Below are 22,003 nucleotides of genomic sequence, written 5' to 3' on the forward strand. Positions count from 1 at the left end.
AGACATAATGTGATATGGTGGTAGAGACATAATGTGATATGGTAGTAGAGACATAATGTGATATGGTGGTAGAGACATAATGTGATATGGATGGTAGAGACATAATGTGATATGGATAGTGGTAGAGACATAATGTGATATGGATGGTGGTAGAGACATAATGTGATATGGTGGTAGAGACATAATGTGATATGGATGGTAGTAAGACATAATGTGATATGGATGGTAGAGACATAATGTGATATGGTGGTAGAGACATAATGTGATATGGTGGTAGAGACATAATGTGATATGGATGGTAGTAGAGACATAATGTGATATGGATGGTAGTAGAGACATAATGTGATATGGATGGTGGTAGAGACATAATGTGATATGGTGGTAGAGACATAATGTGATATGGTGGTAGAGACATAATGTGATATGGATGGTAGAGACATAATGTGATATGGATGGTAGTAGAGACATAATGTGATATAGATGGTGGTAGAGACATAATGTGATATGGATGGTAGAGACATAATGTGATATGGTGGTAGAGACATAATGTGATATGGATGGTGGTAGAGACATAATGTGATATGGTGGTAGAGACAAAATGTGATATGGTGGTAGAGACATAATGTGATATGGTGGTAGAGACATAATGTGATATGGATGGTAGAGACATAATGTGATATGGTGGTAGAGACATAATGTGATATGGTGGTAGAGACATAATGTGATATGGTGGTAGAGACATAATGTGATATGGTGGTAGAGACATAATGTGATATGGATGGTAGAGACATAATGTGATATGGTGGTAGAGACATAATGTGATATGGATGGTAGAGACATAATGTGATATGGTGGTAGAGACATAATGTGATATGATAGTAGAGACATAATGTGATATGGTGGTAGAGACATAATGTGATATGGATGGTGGTAGAGACATAATGTGATATGGTGGTAGAGACTTAATGTGATATGGTATTAGAGACATAATGTGATATGGTGGTAGAGACATAATGTGATATGGTGGTAGAGACATAATGTGATATGGTGGTAGAGACATAATGTGATATGGTAGTAGAGACATAATGTGATATGGTGGTAGAGACATAATGTGATATGGTAGTAGAGACATAATGTGATATGGATGGTGGTAGAGACATAATGTGATATGGTGGTAGAGACATAATGTGATATGGATGATAGTAGAGACATAATGTGATATGGTGGTAGAGACATAATGTGATATAGTGTGGTAGAGACATAATGTGATATGGTAGAAGAGACATAATGTGATATGGTGGTAGAGACATAATGTGATATGGTGGTAGAGACATAATGTGATATGGATGCTAGTAAGACATAATGTGATATGGATGGTAGAGACATAATGTGATATGGTGGTAGAGACATAATGTGATATGGATGGTAGTAGAGACATAATGTGATATGGATGGTAGAGACATAATGTTATATGGTGGTAGAGACAATGTGATATGGTGGTAGAGACATAATGTGATATGATGGTAGAGACGTAATGTGATATGATGGTAGAGACATAATGTGATATGGATGGTGGTAGAGACATAATGTGATATGGTGGTAGAGACATAATGTGATATGGTAGTAGAGACATAATGTGATATTTTGGTAGAGACATAATGTGATATGGTGGTAGAGACATAATGTGATATGGATAGTGGTAGAGACATAATGTGATATGGATGGTGGTAGAGACATAATGTGATATGGTGGTAGAGACATAATGTGATATGGATGGTGGTAGAGACATAATGTGATATGGTGGTAGAGACATAATGTGATATGGATGGTAGAGACATAATGTGATATGGATGGTAGTAGAGACATAATGTGATATAGATGGTGGTAGAGACATAATGTGATATGGATGGTAGAGACATAATGTGATATGGTGGTAGAGACATAATGTGATATGGATGGTGGTAGAGACATAATGTGATATGGTGGTAGAGACATAATGTGATATGGTGGTAGAGACATAATGTGATATGGTGGTAGAGACATAATGTGATATGGATGGTAGAGACATAATGTGATATGGTGGTAGAGACATAATGTGATATGGTGGTAGAGACATAATGTGATATGGTGGTAGAGACATAATGTGATATGGATGGTAGAGACATAATGTGATATGGTGGTAGAGACATAATGTGATATGGTGGTAGAGACATAATGTGATATGGATGGTGGTAGAGACATAATGTGATATGGTTGTAGAGACATAATGTGATATGGATGGTAGAGACATAATGTGATATGGTAGTAGAGACATAATGTGATATGGATGGTGGTAGTGACATAATGTGATATGGATGGTAGAGACATAATGTGATATGGTGGTAGAGACATAATGTGATATGGTGGTAGAGACATAATGTGATATGGATGGTAGAGACATAATGTGATATGGATGGTAGAGACATAATGTGATATGGATGGTAGTAGAGACATAATGTGATATGGTGGTAGAGACATAATGTGATATGGTGGTAGATACATAATGTGATATGGTAGTAGAGACATAATGTGAAATGGTGGTAGAGATATAATGTGATATTGATGGTAGAGACATAATGTGATATGGATAGTGGTAGAGACATAATGTGATATGGATGGTGGTAGAGACATAATGTGATATGGTGGTAGAGACATAATGTGATATGGATGGTAGTAAGACATAATGTGATATGGATGGTAGAGACATAATGTGATATGGTGGTAGAGACATAATGTGATATGGTGGTAGAGACATAATGTGATATGGTGGTAGAGACATAATGTGATATGGATGGTAGTAGAGACATAATGTGATATGGATGGTAGTAGAGACATAATGTGATATGGATGGTGGTAGAGACATAATGTGATATGGTGGTAGAGACATAATGTGATATGGATGGTAGAGACATAATGTGATATGGTGGTAGAGACATAATGTGATATGGATGGTAGAGACATAATGTGATATGGTGGTAGAGACATAATGTGATATGATAGTAGAGACATAATGTGATATGGTGGTAGAGACATAATGTGATATGGATGGTGGTAGAGACATAATGTGATATGGTGGTAGAGACATAATGTGATATGGTAGTAGAGACATAATGTGATATGGTGGTAGAGACATAATGTGATATGGTCGTAGAGACATAATGTGATATGGTGGTAGAGACATAATGTGATATGGTAGTAGAGACATAATGTGATATGGTGGTAGAGACATAATGTGATATGGTAGGTAGAGACATAATGTGATATGGATGGTGGTAGAGACATAATGTGATATGGTGGTAGAGACATAATGTGATATGGATGGTAGAGACATAATGTGATATGGATGGTAGAGACATAATGTGATATGGATGGTGGTAGAGACATAATGTGATATGGATGGTGGTAGAGACATAATGTGATATGGATGGTAGAGACATAATGTGATATGGTGGTAGAGACATAATGTGATATGGTGGTAGAGACATAATGTGATATGGATGGTAGAGACATAATGTGATATGGATGGTAGAGACATAATGTGATATGGATGGTAGTAGAGACATAATGTGATATGGTGGTAGAGACATAATGTGATATGGTGGTAGAGACATAATGTGATATGGTAGTAGAGACATAATGTGATATGGTGGTAGAGACATAATGTGATATGGATGGTAGAGACATAATGTGATATGGATAGTGGTAGAGACATAATGTGATATGGATGGTGGTAGAGACATAATGTGATATGGATGGTAGAGACATAATGTGATATGGATGGTAGTAGAGACATAATGTGATATGGATGGTGGTAGAGACATAATGTGATATGGTGGTAGAGACATAATGGGATATGGATGGTAGTAGAGACATAATGTGATATGGATGGTAGAGACATAATGTGATATGGTGGTAGAGACATAATGTGATATGGTGGTAGAGACATAATGTGATATGGTGGTAGAGACATAATGTGATATGGATGGTAGAGACATAATGTGATATGGTGGTAGAGACATAATGTCATATGGTGGTAGAGACATAATGTGATATGGTGGTAGAGACATAATGTGATATGGTTGTAGAGACATAATGTGATATGGTGGTAGAGACATAATGTGATATGGTAGTAGAGACATAATGTGATATGGATGGTGGTAGAGACATAATGTGATATGGTGGTAGAGACATAATGTGATATGGATGGTAGAGACATAATGTGATATGGATGGTGCTAGAGACATAATGTGATATGGTTGGTGGTAGAGACATAATGTGATATGGATGGTAGAGACATAATGTGATATGGTGGTAGAGACATAATGTGATATGGTGGTAGAGACATAATGTGATATGGATGGTAGAGACATAATGTGATATGGATGGTAGAGACATAATGTGATATGGATGGTAGTAGAGACATAATGTGATATGGTGGTAGAGACATAATGTGATATGGTGGTAGAGACATAATGTGATATGGTAGTAGAGACATAATGTGATATGGTGGTAGAGACATAATGTGATATGGATGGTAGAGACATAATGTGATATGGATAGTGGTAGAGACATAATGTGATATGGATGGTGGTAGAGACATAATGTGATATGGTGGTAGAGACATAATGTGATATGGATGGTAGTAAGACATAATGTGATATGGATGGTAGAGACATAATGTGATATGGTGGTAGAGACATAATGTGATATGGTGGTAGAGACATAATGTGATATGGATGGTAGTAGAGACATAATGTGATATGGATGGTAGTAGAGACATAATGTGATATGGATGGTGGTAGAGACATAATGTGATATGGTGGTAGAGACATAATGTGATATGGTGGTAGAGACATAATGTGATATGGATGGTAGAGACATAATGTGATATGGATGGTAGTAGAGACATAATGTGATATAGATGGTGGTAGAGACATAATGTGATATGGATGGTAGAGACATAATGTGATATGGTGGTAGAGACATAATGTGATATGGATGGTGGTAGAGACATAATGTGATATGGTGGTAGAGACAAAATGTGATATGGTGGTAGAGACATAATGTGATATGGTGGTAGAGACATAATGTGATATGGATGGTAGAGACATAATGTGATATGGTGGTAGAGACATAATGTGATATGGTGGTAGAGACATAATGTGATATGGTGGTAGAGACATAATGTGATATGGTGGTAGAGACATAATGTGATATGGATGGTAGAGACATAATGTGATATGGTGGTAGAGACATAATGTGATATGGATGGTAGAGACATAATGTGATATGGTGGTAGAGACATAATGTGATATGATAGTAGAGACATAATGTGATATGGTGGTAGAGACATAATGTGATATGGATGGTGGTAGAGACATAATGTGATATGGTGGTAGAGACTTAATGTGATATGGTATTAGAGACATAATGTGATATGGTGGTAGAGACATAATGTGATATGGTGGTAGAGACATAATGTGATATGGTGGTAGAGACATAATGTGATATGGTAGTAGAGACATAATGTGATATGGTGGTAGAGACATAATGTGATATGGTAGTAGAGACATAATGTGATATGGATGGTGGTAGAGACATAATGTGATATGGTGGTAGAGACATAATGTGATATGGATGATAGTAGAGACATAATGTGATATGGTGGTAGAGACATAATGTGATATAGTGTGGTAGAGACATAATGTGATATGGTAGAAGAGACATAATGTGATATGGTGGTAGAGACATAATGTGATATGGTGGTAGAGACATAATGTGATATGGATGCTAGTAAGACATAATGTGATATGGATGGTAGAGACATAATGTGATATGGTGGTAGAGACATAATGTGATATGGATGGTAGTAGAGACATAATGTGATATGGATGGTAGAGACATAATGTTATATGGTGGTAGAGACAATGTGATATGGTGGTAGAGACATAATGTGATATGATGGTAGAGACGTAATGTGATATGATGGTAGAGACATAATGTGATATGGATGGTGGTAGAGACATAATGTGATATGGTGGTAGAGACATAATGTGATATGGTAGTAGAGACATAATGTGATATGGTGGTAGAGACATAATGTGATATGGTGGTAGAGACATAATGTGATATGGATAGTGGTAGAGACATAATGTGATATGGATGGTGGTAGAGACATAATGTGATATGGTGGTAGAGACATAATGTGATATGGATGGTGGTAGAGACATAATGTGATATGGTGGTAGAGACATAATGTGATATGGATGGTAGAGACATAATGTGATATGGATGGTAGTAGAGACATAATGTGATATAGATGGTGGTAGAGACATAATGTGATATGGATGGTAGAGACATAATGTGATATGGTGGTAGAGACATAATGTGATATGGATGGTGGTAGAGACATAATGTGATATGGTGGTAGAGACATAATGTGATATGGTGGTAGAGACATAATGTGATATGGTGGTAGAGACATAATGTGATATGGATGGTAGAGACATAATGTGATATGGTGGTAGAGACATAATGTCATATGGTGGTAGAGACATAATGTGATATGGTGGTAGAGACATAATGTGATATGGTTGTAGAGACATAATGTGATATGGTGGTAGAGACATAATGTGATATGGTAGTAGAGACATAATGTGATATGGATGGTGGTAGAGACATAATGTGATATGGTGGTAGAGACATAATGTGATATGGATGGTAGAGACATAATGTGATATGGATGGTGCTAGAGACATAATGTGATATGGTTGGTGGTAGAGACATAATGTGATATGGATGGTAGAGACATAATGTGATATGGTGGTAGAGACATAATGTGATATGGTGGTAGAGACATAATGTGATATGGATGGTAGAGACATAATGTGATATGGATGGTAGAGACATAATGTGATATGGATGGTAGTAGAGACATAATGTGATATGGTGGTAGAGACATAATGTGATATGGTGGTAGATACATAATGTGATATGGTAGTAGAGACATAATGTGAAATGGTGGTAGAGATATAATGTGATATTGATGGTAGAGACATAATGTGATATGGATAGTGGTAGAGACATAATGTGATATGGATGGTGGTAGAGACATAATGTGATATGGTGGTAGAGACATAATGTGATATGGATGGTAGTAAGACATAATGTGATATGGATGGTAGAGACATAATGTGATATGGTGGTAGAGACATAATGTGATATGGTGGTAGAGACATAATGTGATATGGTGGTAGAGACATAATGTGATATGGATGGTAGTAGAGACATAATGTGATATGGATGGTAGTAGAGACATAATGTGATATGGATGGTGGTAGAGACATAATGTGATATGGTGGTAGAGACATAATGTGATATGGATGGTAGAGACATAATGTGATATGGTGGTAGAGACATAATGTGATATGGATGGTAGAGACATAATGTGATATGGTGGTAGAGACATAATGTGATATGATAGTAGAGACATAATGTGATATGGTGGTAGAGACATAATGTGATATGGATGGTGGTAGAGACATAATGTGATATGGTGGTAGAGACATAATGTGATATGGTAGTAGAGACATAATGTGATATGGTGGTAGAGACATAATGTGATATGGTCGTAGAGACATAATGTGATATGGTGGTAGAGACATAATGTGATATGGTAGTAGAGACATAATGTGATATGGTGGTAGAGACATAATGTGATATGGTAGTAGAGACATAATGTGATATGGATGGTGGTAGAGACATAATGTGATATGGTGGTAGAGACATAATGTGATATGGTGGTAGAGACATAATGTGATATGGATGGTAGAGACATAATGTGATATGGATGGTGGTAGAGACATAATGTGATATGGATGGTGGTAGAGACATAATGTGATATGGATGGTAGAGACATAATGTGATATGGTGGTAGAGACATAATGTGATATGGTGGTAGAGACATAATGTGATATGGATGGTAGAGACATAATGTGATATGGATGGTAGAGACATAATGTGATATGGATGGTAGTAGAGACATAATGTGATATGGTGGTAGAGACATAATGTGATATGGTGGTAGAGACATAATGTGATATGGTAGTAGAGACATAATGTGATATGGTGGTAGAGACATAATGTGATATGGATGGTAGAGACATAATGTGATATGGATAGTGGTAGAGACATAATGTGATATGGATGGTGGTAGAGACATAATGTGATATGGTGGTAGAGACATAATGTGATATGGATGGTAGTAGAGACATAATGTGATATGGATGGTAGAGACATAATGTGATATGGTGGTAGAGACATAATGGGATATGGATGGTAGTAGAGACATAATGTGATATGGATGGTAGAGACATAATGTGATATGGTGGTAGAGACAATGTGATATGGTGGTAGAGACATAATGTGATATGATGGTAGAGACGTAATGTGATATGATGGTAGAGACATAATGTGATATGGATGGTGGTAGAGACATAATGTGATATGGTGGTAGAGACATAATGTGATATGGTAGTAGAGACATAATGTGATATGGATGGTAGAGACATAATGTGATATGGATGGTAGTAGAGACATAATGTGATATGGATGGTGGTAGAGACCATGTAGTATATTGCCTGGTTGAGAAGACATATTGTAGTGTATTGCCTGGTTGAGAAGACATAATGCAGTGTATTGCCTGGTTGAGAAGACATAATGTAGTGTATTGCCTGGTTGAGAAGACATGATGTAGTGTATTGCCTGGTTGAGAAGACATATTGTAGGGTATTGCCTGGTTGAGAAGACATAATGTAGTGTATTGCCTGGTTGAGAAGACATAATGTAGTGTATTGCCTGGTTGAGAAGACATAATGTAGTATAGCCAGAATAACAGACAGGCAGGCCAGAGAGGCAGTACAGAGAGGGGGTGTAGAGCCAGGCTGGCAGCCTCCCACTTCATCCATCATGGTCTTAATTAATAACATGTCCCCACATTTACATGGCAAAAACACAAAAGGTCACTGAAACACACATTTTATAATGGTTGACAGCTAAAACCTGCCAGAGGATATTAGACAATATGTGTGTTTGTTTGTGTACGCTTGTGACAAAGCTACATAGTATTTGTGTAGTGTGAGGTAGATCCTCCTACAGTGAGAATAGGGAACAGTTTCCTCTGTGTTTCTCCTATAACCCTTACCAGACTGTTCTCTCTCTCTCTCTCTCTCTCTCTCTCTTCACACACTCGCTCACCCCTAATACTGCCTAGGCGTTAATAACGGGGGACTTCAATTTATTGTTATTATTCATATTTTTTTAATTGAACCTTTATTAATTAGGCAAGCCAGTTAAGAACAAATTCTAAAATACAACGACGGCCTACCCCGGCCAAACCCTAACCAGGACGACGCTGGGCCAATTGTGCGCCACCCTATGAGACTCCCGATCAGACCGGTTGTGATACAGCCCGGGATCAAGACAGGGTCTGTAGTGACGCCTCTAGCACTGAGATGCAGTGCCTTGAACCGCTGCGCCAATCGGGAGCCCAATGAAACAAGAGACTGCGAACAGCATCGACTGAACGACTCAATACCTACATCCAAAATGGCACCCTATTCCCAATATAGTGCACTACTTTTCACCAGAGCCCTCTGGAATAGTGCACAATATTGTGGAACAGGGTACCTATTAGGACACGACCCAATACAATTCACCAGCATCACCCTCCAAAGAAGAAGCGTAGGGAATGTGCAGTGTGTGTGTGCAGTGTGTGTGTGGTGTGTGTCGCTGTATATGTGTGTACGTGGTGTGTGTGAAGTGCGCTGAACACACACTGTCTCATCACCCATCGGTTATCAGCCGGGGATCTGATTGGCTATCGTCTCCCGAGGCAGGAAATGAACACTTAACCGTCAGTGGCTATGACACGCTGGGATAAAAGGTGTGTGTGCATCCGTGTGTGTGTGTGTGCATGTGTTTCTCTTCACATTTCATCAGTGTTATTTTCACATGTTTTTCAATCTGTTGATATCTCTGATGGTCAGTTTGGTTCAAACGATCTCTATCAGTGTTTCTCGATGGATGAGGCCCACCAACCTTCTTACACACTGTAATATATACAGAGCCTTCGGAAACTATTCAGACCCCTTGACTTTTTCCACATTTTGTTAGATTACAGCCTAATTCTAAAATGTATTAAATTATTTTTTCCCCCTGATCAATCTACACACAATACCCCATAATGACAAAGCAAAAACAGGTTTTTAGACATTTTAAATATCACATTTACATAAGTATTTAGACCCTACTTTGTTGAAGCACCTTTGGCAGTGATTACAGCCTCGAGATTTCTTGGGTATGACGCTACAAGCTTGGCACACCTGTATTTGCGGAGTTTCTCCCATTCTTCTCTGCAGATCCTCTCAAGCTCTGTCAGGTTGGATGGGGAGTGTCGCTGCACAGCTATTTTCAGGTCTCTCCAGAGATGTTCAATCGGGTTCAAGTCCGGGCTCTGGCTTGGCCAATCAAGGACATTCAGAGACTTGGCTGTGGGCTTAGGGGCGTTGTCCTGTTGGAAGGTGATCCTTCGCCCCAGTCTGAGGTCCTGAGTGCTCTGGAGCAGGTTTTCATCAAGGATCTCTCTGTACTTTGCTCTGTTCATCTTTGCTTCGATCCTGACTAGTCTCCCAGTCCCTTCCGCTGAAAAACATCCCCACATCATGATGCTGCCACCACCATGCTTTCTTCCAGACGTGACGCTTGTCATTCAGGCAAAAGTGTTCAATCTTGATTTCATCAGTCCAATAGAATCTTGTTTCTTATGGTTTGAGAGTCTTTAGGTGCTTTTGTGCAAACTCCAATCGAGCTGTCATGTGCCTTTTACTGAGGAGTGGCTTCCTTCTGGCCACTCTACCATAAAGGCCTGATTGGTGGAGTGCTGCAGAGATGGTTGTCCTTCTGGAAGTTTCTCCCATCTCCACAGAGGAACTCTGGAGCTCTGTCAGAGTGACCATTGGGTTCTTGGTCGCTTCCCTGACCAAGGCCCTTCTCCCCGATTGCTCAGTTTGGCCGGGTGGCCAGCTCTAAGGAGAGTCTTGGTGGTTCCAAACTTCTTCCATTTAAGAATGATGGAGGCCACTGTGTTTTTGGTGAGCTTCAACGCTGCAGAAATGTTTTGGTACCCTTCCCCAGATCTGTGCCTCGACACAATCCTGTCTCGGAGCTCTACGGACAACTCCTTCGACCTCATGGCTTGGTTTTTGCTCTGACATGCACTGTCAACTGTGGGACCTTATTTAGATTGGTGTTTGCCTTTCCAAATCATGTTCAATCATTTGAATTTACCACAGGTGGACTCCAATCAAGTTTAGAAACATCTCAAGGATGACCAATAGAAACAGGATGCACCTGAGCTCAATTTCAAGTCTCAGAGCAAAGAGTCTTAATACTTATGTAAATAAGGTATTTCAGTTTTTAATATTTTATAAATGTGCAAAAATTTTGACAAATCTGTTTTCGCTTTGTCATTATGGGGTATTGTGTGTAGATTTCTGAGGATATTTTTTTATTGAATCCATCTTAGAATAACGCTGTAACGTAACAAAACGTGGAAAAAGGTCTACTAAAGGCTGTACCAACTGTAGAAGACGAGATTATTAAACAAGGGCTTTATGATGAGTTGAATCAGATGTTCTGGTGTTGGACCAGAACTAATTCATAGGTTCATGTTTGGTCACAATACTGTTTCAGAACGTTTGTTTTGGACTGATGCCCGACTGAGCATTCTACTCAATGCATCGTCAATGAGCGCTGATGAAAATTTCATCAAAAGTGCATTACAGTGGCTTGGAAATATGATGACATTTCAAAAGGAGGAAAATAATGAGTAGGAAAATCTTTGGTCATCATTTTGATGTCGCCATATTGACTTTAGATGCAGTATAACGTTAGCTAGTTAGCTAAGATTGAGACGAGGATACCGGATTTCAGCTAGCTACCTACCGTTAGCATTGCTAGCTATTTTTGACAAACTTTGCCAGCTAATGATAACATTGCCATGTCTAAAGTAAATTTGACGACATGATAATGCTGGCAAAGTTGTTTCCTACTAAATATTTGACTACTTTCACAATGTCATCGTATTTCCAGGCACTATAGTGTAATTTAGACAAAACAGTAGTCAGCCTCCGTCAAGAATGACTGGGTTTATCACCACCTTAGGGCTCCACTATGGCGCCACCGGTAGAGGACGTCTTGTGAACGTTCATAACAATGGCATGACATGACCCCGTGAAGGGGAGGTGCAACCCATGAATATGTGGAATGGACAGGGGTCACCAGAGACTGATCAGTGAAACCCTGATCTCCATCCTTGGTGTAGACTCACCCAGTAGAGGACGTCTGTCCAGCCCTCCATGGTGATGCACTGGAACACCGTCAACATGGCGAAGGCAAAGTTGTCGAAGTTAGTGATGCCATCGTTAGGCCCCTCCCAGCCCATCATGCATTGCGTGGCGTTCTGGGAGCAGTGGCGGCCGTGAGCCCCGTTAGGAGCGCAGGGGGCCGGCTTCTCCTCCACTATGGGACCTGTAGGGAGGACACACAGATTTAACCACATTTATACACGTGTGTGTGTGTGTGTGTGTGTGTGTGTGTGTGTGTGTGTGTGTGTGTGTGTGTGTGTGTGTGTGTGTGTGTGTGTGTGTGTGTCCAGGTCTTGTGTGTGTGTGTGTGTGTGTGTGTGTGTGTGTGTGTGTGTGTGTGTGTGTGTGTGTGTGTGTGTGTGTCCAGGTCTGTGTGTGTGTGTGTGTGTGTGTGTGTGTGTGTGTGTGTGTGTGTGTGTGTGTGTGTGTGTGTGTGTGTGTGTGTGTGTGTGTGTGTGTGTGTGTGTGTGTGTGTGTGTGTGTGTGTGTGTGTGTGTGTGTCCAGGTCTGTGTGTGTGTGTGTGTGTGTGTGTGTGTGTCCAGGTCTGTGTGTGTGTGTGTGTGTGTGTGTGTGTGTGTGTGTGTGTGTGTGTGTGTGTGTGTGTGTGTGTGTGTGTGTGTGTGTGTGTGTGTGTTCCTACCTCTGTAGAAGGGGTGTCCCTCTCTGTGGTAGAAACAGGTGTGTGTGTGTTCCTACCTCTGTAGAAGGGATGTCCCTCTCTGTGGTAGAAACAGGTGCGGTGCATCTTGCCCATGAACAGCTCCAGGCCGATGATGGCGTAGATGATGATGACAAACAGGACCAGCAGGGCGATATGGAGGAGAGGAACCATGGCCTTGATGATGGAGTTCAGCACCACCTGAAGGCCTGGAGGTGGAGAGGAGACAGCGTTTCCCATCGAGGCTCCACAACAACCACACATTAACACACACACAAACGCACCCTATATGCAGACAGGTAGGTAAGCACTAGTCTAGTTAGCGCTGCAGCATCAGTCTGGAAGGGATCCCATCGAAGCAGTTTTTGGCCGAGGGGCGTTGCACAAAACAAATTAGAAAGCGATTTGATCACCTTCGACCAATCAAAAAACAGAATCCACAGCGCTGCGTTTTCTAGGTTTAAAACAAGATGTCATCTTCACCCTAGACATATACATGTCACCTCGTAAGTATGGCGTTACACGCGTCGTTGTCCAGGTGTCTACTGCCGGGCAACGCCGGAGCTGGGCGTTCCTCATCAACTAAACCACACCCCCCTAGTTCATCAGAGGAAGCTGATATATCGTGCAGCGTTTAATGTGAGCTGGCGGGAACCAGTGTCTCCCGAGGCTAGGTAGACACTACCTAGAGGCCTAGAGAGACACCATAACACACAGGTTAACTAGGGGAGACAGAGCTAGCTAGCTGTGTGTGGGTCATACACTCCCAATGTATCCTCTAGCTGTGACCACAGACAGTAAAGCCATGTTGTAAAGCAGTGGTCTGGTCACCAGGTCAGAGATCAGCCCAGACTATCATCAGCCCGATATCACATGCTATCTCCTCCCCGAATCTCCTCCCAATCTCCCGCTGCACCTGGTCCCCAGTGGGGGAGGAAGGGGGGTGGCTGACCAATACCCCTGAAGTCTCTCCAGGTTCAGACACAAATCATTTTCTCCTAAACTAGTAGACAGAGTAATCCACTATATCAATACCATAATACCATAATATCAATCAATACCATAATACCATAATATGCATCAATACCATAATACCATAATATCCATCAATACCATAATATCCATAATATCCATCAATACCATAATACCATAATATCCATCAATACCATAATACCATAATATCCATCAATACCATAATACCATAATATCCATCAATACCATAATACCATAATATCCATCAATACCATAATACCATAATATCCATCAATACCATAATACCATAATATCAATCAATACCATAATACTATAAAATCAATCAATACCATAATAGCATAATATCAATCAATACCATAATACCATAATATCCATCAATACCATAATACCCTAATATCCATCAATACCATAATACCATAATATCCATCAATACCATAATACCATAATATCCATCAATACCATAATACCATAATATCCATCAATACCATAATACCATAATATCCATCAATACCATAATACCATAATATCCATCAATACCATAATACTATAATATCAATCAATACCATAATACCATAATATCAATCAATACCATAATACCATAATATCAATCAATACCATAATACCATAATATCCATCAATACCATAATACCATAATATCCATCAATACCATAATACCATAATATCCATCAATACCATAATACCATAATATCCATCAATACCCATTTCTGAATAGGGAGAAAGAGAATACATATTTCCAATGTACAGGTAAAGTGTTGGCTCCCTCCCTCTCCGCTCCCCCTCATTGCCTGATTTTTGTCAGCTTTTTCATGTCCTGCGCCCTTTGTGTCCTGCGCCCTTTGTGTCGTTGTGTGTGTGTGTGTGTGTGTGGGTGTGTGTGTGTGTGTGTGTGTGTGTGTGTGTGTGTGTGTGTGTGTGTGTGTGTCTGACTCACTGGGCACCCCAGACACCAGTCTGAGTGGCCTGAGCACCCTGAACGCCCGGAGTGCCTTCACATCAAAGCCCGCTGCCTTCCCTCCTATGGGCGTCCCTCCATCCACTTTGGTGGCCTGCTCTAATATAGCACTGAAGAGCCTGCAGAGAGAGTGGGAGAAAGAGAAGAGAGAGAGAGAGAGAGAGAGAGAGAGAGAGAGAGGAAGATCTTACAGGATTGATCGTCCTCATCATTATTATCATCGTCATTGGATTGTCATTGAGGACACTTGTTAAAGGGGCAGTGAAGTCAAAAAGTGTTATGATATTTCCTCACAGTGAGGTCCAAATAAACACTCTGAAATTGTTAACATGACGATATTGCCATTTTAGTGGGAGAGCTTTTTGTTTAACAATTCCTGGAATTTCAATCTGTTGTCCCGCAGCTTGACATCACAATCTGATTATTCTGACCAATGACCAGTCATCTTTTATTTGCATATGTATCCTCCTACTTTGAAGGGGTAAGTGGTGTAGGCTCGAGAGTCTAGACGATCCTATCTGCCAATCAGGGATGTCTATGTAAATATATTAAAATGTACACTACCGTTCAAAAGTTTGTGGTCACTTAGAAATGTCCTTGTTTTTGAAAGAAAAGCACTTTTTTTGGTCCATTAAAATAACATCAAATTGATCAGAAATACAGTGTAGACATTGTTCATGTTGTAAATGACTATTGTAGCTGGAAACGGCAGATTTTTACTGGAATATCTACATAGGAGTACAGAGGCCCATTATCAGCAACCATCAGTCCTGTGATATAGCAACACCCACATGATCAGAAGGAGCATTGTAATGGCAAAACGAGGCTCGGGGATATAAATGATAAATTATGAAAAACACACAGTGATTCAGGAGACATACAGGGATGATTTAACAATACAATAAAATACTACATGGGGGCTTCAACATTGTCATGAATTTGTCTTTATGAAATTGCATTTCTTTGTTTTTGTCCTTGTCATCTTTATCATAATCATCATCATCGTTATCAATCAACCATCAGTTAATGTATAATCATGGTTGATCGTCCTCCTTCCATTTTTCAGCAGTCCCAGAGGAGTATAATCAGTAACAGTATGATGTGGTCTGTTAGAGAGAACAGACATGGAGAGAGAGCAGAGCTAGACTGATGAAACACAGCACTGGTTCTACATATTAACCTGTTTCTATACCCAGCTCTCTCTCTCTCTCTCTCTCTCTCTCTCTCTCTCTCTCTCTCTCTCTCTCTCTCTCTCTCTCTCTCTCTCTCAATCTCTCAATTCAATTCAATTTAAGGGCTTTATTGGCATGGGAAACATGTTAACATGGCCAAAGCAAGTGAAGTAGATAATATCTCTCTCTCTCTCTTTCTACCACTTTCTCTCCCTCAATCTCTAACCTCCCCCTCTCTCTCTCTTCCTCCCTCTCTTTCTCTCTCTTGCTACCTCTTTCTCTCCCTCTCTCTCCCTCAATCTCTAACCCCCCCTCTCTCTCTTCTCTCCGAGTGCCTATAAAGCACTATACCATTGTCAGAAGAGCCTGGTTCAGAGGCCAGTAGGCGCCACATTAGATAGGCAGAATGATCAATTAACACAGACCAAATGGCTACTTGAAAATAACGGTTCTCTCCCCTCTTTCTCTCTCTTTTGGTGTCAATCCCCTACCTCTCTCTATATCTCTTCACCCCCTTCTATTTTGTAAACCTCTTTCTCACTCTCTTGGTGCCAATCCTTACCTCTCTCTCTATATCTCTTCATCCCCTTCTCTTTGTAAACCTCTCCCTCTCTCTCTCCATAGCCACCCCCTCCCTCCCTCCCTCCCTCCCTCCCTCCCTCCCTCCCTCCCTCCCTCCCTCCCTCCCTCCCTCCCTCCCTCCCTCCCTCCCTCCCTCCCTCCCTCTATCTTTCTAAGCACTCACCACAGTCTCCAGGTCACTTCAAACCCCTGAGTGGAAGATGTCCGATTAGCAGAGGAAGTTAAAAGCCCAAATACTCCCAGAGGGAGGGAGGGGTGGAGGGAGGGAGAGAAGAAGGGCAGAGAAGTGCTCTCACAGGGCCCTATATTCCTCAGCTAATGAAGGAATAGGCTGCTAATATCATGATATAAACCATGTATCCTGGGGGGGTCATGTAATATAATATATCATAATATAAAACATGTATCCTGGGGGGGTCATGTAATATAATATATCATAATATAAAACATGTATCCTGGGGGGTCATGTAATATAATATATCATAATATAAAACATGTATCCTGGGGGGGGGTCATGTAATATAATATATCATAATATAAAACATGTATCCTGGGGGGTCATGTAATATAATATAGCATAATATAAACCATGTATCCTGGGGGGGGGGTCATGTAATATAATATATCATAATATAAACCATGTATCCTGGGGGGGTCATGTAATATAATATATCATAATATAAACCATGTATCCTGGGGGGGTCATGTAATATAATATATCATAATATAAAACATGTATCCTGGGGGGGTCATGTAATATAATATATCATAATATAAAACATGTATCCTGGGGGGGTCATGTAATATAATATATCATAATATAAACCATGTATCCTGGGGGGGGTCATGTAATATAATATATCATAATATAAAACATGTATCCTGGGGGGGGGTCATGTAATATAATATATCATAATATAAAACATGTATCCTGGGGGGGGCCATGTAATATAATATATCATAATATAAACCATGTATCCTGGGGGGGTCATGTAATATAATATATCATAATATAAACCATGTATCCTGGGGGGGTCATGTAATATAATATATCATAATATAAACCATGTATCCTGGGGGGGGTCATGTAATATAATATATCATAATATAAAACATGTATCCTGGGGGGGTCATGTAATATAATATATCATAATATAAACCATGTATCCTGGGGGGGGGGTCATGTAATATAATATATCATAATATAAAACATGTATCCTGGGGGGGGTCATGTAATATAATATATCATAATATAAACCATGTATCCTGGGGGGGGGATCATGTAATATAATATATCATAATATAAACCATGTATCCTGGGGGGGGGGTCATGTAATATAATATATCATAATATAAAACATGTATCCTGGGGGGGGGTCATGTAATATAATATATCATAATAATCTCTCTCTGTGTGTATCTCTCTCTGTGTCTCTCTCTCTCTATCGCTCTGTGTGTGTATCTCTCTATGTGTCTCCTCTCTCTATCTCTCTGTGTGTATCTCTCTCTCTGTGTGTGTATCTCTCTCTCTGTGTCTCCTCTCTCTCTATCTCGCTGTGTGTGTATCTCTCTCTCTGTGTGTATCTCTCTCTCTCAGCCACTCTGTAATGACACAGTGAGATGGGGACAGACAACAAAGGAGAGACAGAGAAAGAAATAGAATGAGCTGTCACCCTCTCTTCATATCTAATAAAATATATGTTATGCCTCACCACTGTGATCAGGGTTTATAATAACACTCAGCTACATGGAGGAGACCAAGGCCTTGGGGTTTATAATAACACTCAGCTACATGGAGGAGACCAAGGCCTTGGGGTTTATAATAACACTCAGCTACATGGAGGAGACCAAGGCCTTGGGGTTTATAATAACACTCAGCTACATGGAGGAGACCAAGGCCTTGGGGTTTATAATAACACTCAGCTACGTGGAGGAGACCAAGGCCTTGGGGTTTATAATAACACTCAGCTACGTGGAGGAGACCAAGGCCTTGGGGTTTATAATAACACTCAGCTACATGGAGGAGACCAAGGCCTTGGGGTTTATAATAACACTCAGCTACGTGGAGGAGACCAAGGCCTTGGGGTTTATAATAACACTCAGCTACATGGAGGAGACCAAGGCCTTGGGGTTTATAATAACACTCAGCTACGTGGAGGAGACCAAGGCCTTGGGGTTTATAATAACACTCAGCTACATGGAGGAGACCAAGGCCTTGGGGTTTATAATAACAAGCAGCTACATGGAGGAGACCAAGGCCTTGGGGTTTATAATAACACTCAGCTACATGGAGGAGACCAAGGCCTTGGGGTTTATAATAACACTCAGCTACATGGAGGAGACCAAGGCCTTGGGGTTTATAATAACACTCAGCTACATGGAGGAGACCAAGGCCTTGGGGTTTATAATAACACTCAGCTACATGGAGGAGACCAAGGCCTTGGGGTTTATAATAACACTCAGCTACATGGAGGAGACCAAGGCCTTGGGGTTTATAATAACACTCAGCTACGTGGAGGAGACCAAGGCCTTGGGGTTTATAATAACACTCAGCTACGTGGAGGAGACCAAGGCCTTGGGGTTTATAATAACACTCAGCTACGTGGAGGAGACCAAGGCCTTGGGGTTTATAATAACACTCAGCTACATGGAGGAGACCAAGGCCTTGGGGATTATAATAACACTCAGCTACATGGAGGAGACCAAGGCCTTGGGGTTTATAATAACACTCAGCTACATGGAGGAGACCAAGGCCTTGGGGTTTATAATAACACTCAGCTACGTGGAGGAGACCAAGGCCTTGGGGTTTATAATAACACTCAGCTACATGGAGGAGACCAAGGCCTTGGGGTTTATAATAACACTCAGCTACATGGAGGAGACCAAGGCCTTGGGGTTCATAATAACACTCAGCTACATGGAGGAGACCAAGGCCTTGGGGTTTATAATAACACTCAGCTACATGGAGGAGACCAAGGCCTTGGGGTTTATAATAACACTCAGCTACGTGGAGGAGACCAAGGCCTTGGGGTTTATAATAACACTCAGCTACATGGAGGAGACCAAGGCCTTGGGGTTTATAATAACACTCAGCTACATGGAGGAGACCAAGGCCTTGGGGTTTATAATAACACTCAGCTACGTGGAGGAGACCAAGGCCTTGGGGTTTATAATAACACTCAGCTACATGGAGGAGACCAAGGCCTTGGGGTTTATAATAACACTAAGCTACATGGAGGAGACCAAGGCCTTGGGGTTTATAATAACACTCAGCTACATGGATGAGACCAAGGCCTTGGGGTTTATAATAACACTCAGCTACATGGAGGAGACCAAGGCCTTGGGGTTTATAATAACACTCAGCTACATGGAGGAGACCAAGGCCTTGGGGTTTATAATAACACTCAGCTACGTGGAGGAGACCAAGGCCTTGGGGTTTATAATAACACTCAGCTACGTGGAGGAGACCAAGGCCTTGGGGTTTATAATAACACTCAGCTACATGGAGGAGACCAAGGCCTTGGGGTTTATAATAACACTCAGCTACGTGGAGGAGACCAAGGCCTTGGGGTTTATAATAACACTCAGCTACATGGAGGAGACCAAGGCCTTGGGGTTTATAATAACACTCAGCTACATGGAGGAGACCAAGGCCTTGGGGTTTATAATAACACTCAGCTACATGGAAGAGACCAAGGCCTTGGGGTTTATAATAACACTCAGCTACATGGAGGAGACCAAGGCCTTGGTGTGTGTTAGTGTGTGTGTGTTAGTGTGTGTGTGTTAGTGTGTGTGTTAGTGTGTGTTAGTGTGTGTTAGTGTGTGTTAGTGTGTGTGTTAGTGTGTGTTAGTGTGTGTGTGTTAGTGTGTGTGTTAGTGTGTGTTAGTGTGTGTGTGTTAGTGTGTGTGTTAGTGTGTTAGTGTGTGTGTGTTAGTGTGTGTGTGTTAGTGTGTGTGTTAGTGTGTTAGTGTGTGTGATAGTGTGTGTTACTGTGTGTGTTTGTGTTACTGTGTGTGTTTGTGTTAGTGTGTTAGTGTGTTAGTGTGTTAGTGTGTGTGTGTTAGTGTGTGTGTTACTGTGTGTGTTAGTGTGTGTGTTAGTGTGTGTGTTAGTGTGTGTGTGTTAGTGTGTGTGTTAGTGTGTGTTACTGTGTGTGTGTGTGTTAGTGTGTTAGTGTGTTAGTGTGTTAGTGTGTGTGTTAGTGTGTGTGTTAGTGTGTGTGTGTTAGTGTGTGTGTTAGTGTGTGTGTTAGTGTGTGTGTTAGTGTGTTAGTGTGTGTGTTAGTGTGTGTGTTAGTGTGTGTGTTATTGTGTGTGTTAGTGTGTTACTGTGTGTGTGTGTTAGTGTGTGTGTCTCTTTGACAAAGCGGAGGAAGGCTCTATCTGACTCTACTGAGTGGATGAAGTATCTATGTAATAACATGTGGGGGAGTGATGTTAATGGACCTGGTCAGGGGTAGAGCACTATACAGGGAATAGGGTGCCATTTGGGACAGCAGACTCTCTCTCTCTGTCCCCTATCCCAACAGGAGACTAAAGCCAGCTGACAGGCCAGTAAGAGCTGTGGACGAGGCAGGCTAAGTGTTGACATATGCTAGCAGACATAGAGGACCTGCTAGAGGACTGACCGCAGGCTGAGGAGCTGAGGGTGGAGGACATGACAGTACTGCTGGGAGATGGTTCAGCTTGACATGATGGTGGTCCTATTCTGCTGGGAGGAGAGAGTGTGTGGTAGTGTGTATCCTAGGCATGTCTCTGTGTGTGTGTGTGGTAGTGTGTATCCTAGGCATGTCTCTGTGTGTGTGTGTGGTAGTGTGTATCCTAGGCATGTCTCGTGTGTGGTAGTGTGTATCCTAGGCATGTCTCTTGTGTGTGTGGTAGTGTGTATCCTAGGCATGTCTCTGTGTGTGTGTGGTAGTGTGTATCCTAGGCATGTCTCTGTGTGTGTGTGGTAGTGTGTATCCTAGGCATGTCTCTGTGTGTGTGTGGTAGTGTGTATCCTAGGCATGTCTCTGTGTGTGTGTGTAGTAGGTGTATCCTAGGCATGTCTCTGTGTGTGTGTGGTAGTGTGTATCCTAGGCATGTCTCTGTGTGTGTGTGGTAGTGTGTATCCTAGGCATGTCTCTGTGTGTGTGTGGTAGTGTGTATCCTAGGCATGTC

General features: G+C 41.1%; 1 protein-coding gene across 1 annotated transcript in view; it reads right to left on the bottom strand.

Moving 5' to 3' along the window:
- Nucleotides 1–22,003, bottom strand: part of LOC106592969 (voltage-dependent L-type calcium channel subunit alpha-1C) — a 649,914-nt gene that overhangs the window by 163,700 nt on the left and 464,211 nt on the right. The window contains 3 exon segments of the mRNA XM_045700254.1: nucleotides 12,428–12,627; nucleotides 13,162–13,332; nucleotides 15,069–15,208. Coding sequence (XP_045556210.1) covers nucleotides 12,428–12,627; nucleotides 13,162–13,332; nucleotides 15,069–15,208 — 511 coding nt within the window.

Source organism: Salmo salar, chromosome ssa17 (assembly GCF_905237065.1).
Source record: "Salmo salar chromosome ssa17, Ssal_v3.1, whole genome shotgun sequence".
Taxonomy (NCBI): Eukaryota; Metazoa; Chordata; class Actinopteri; order Salmoniformes; family Salmonidae; genus Salmo; species Salmo salar.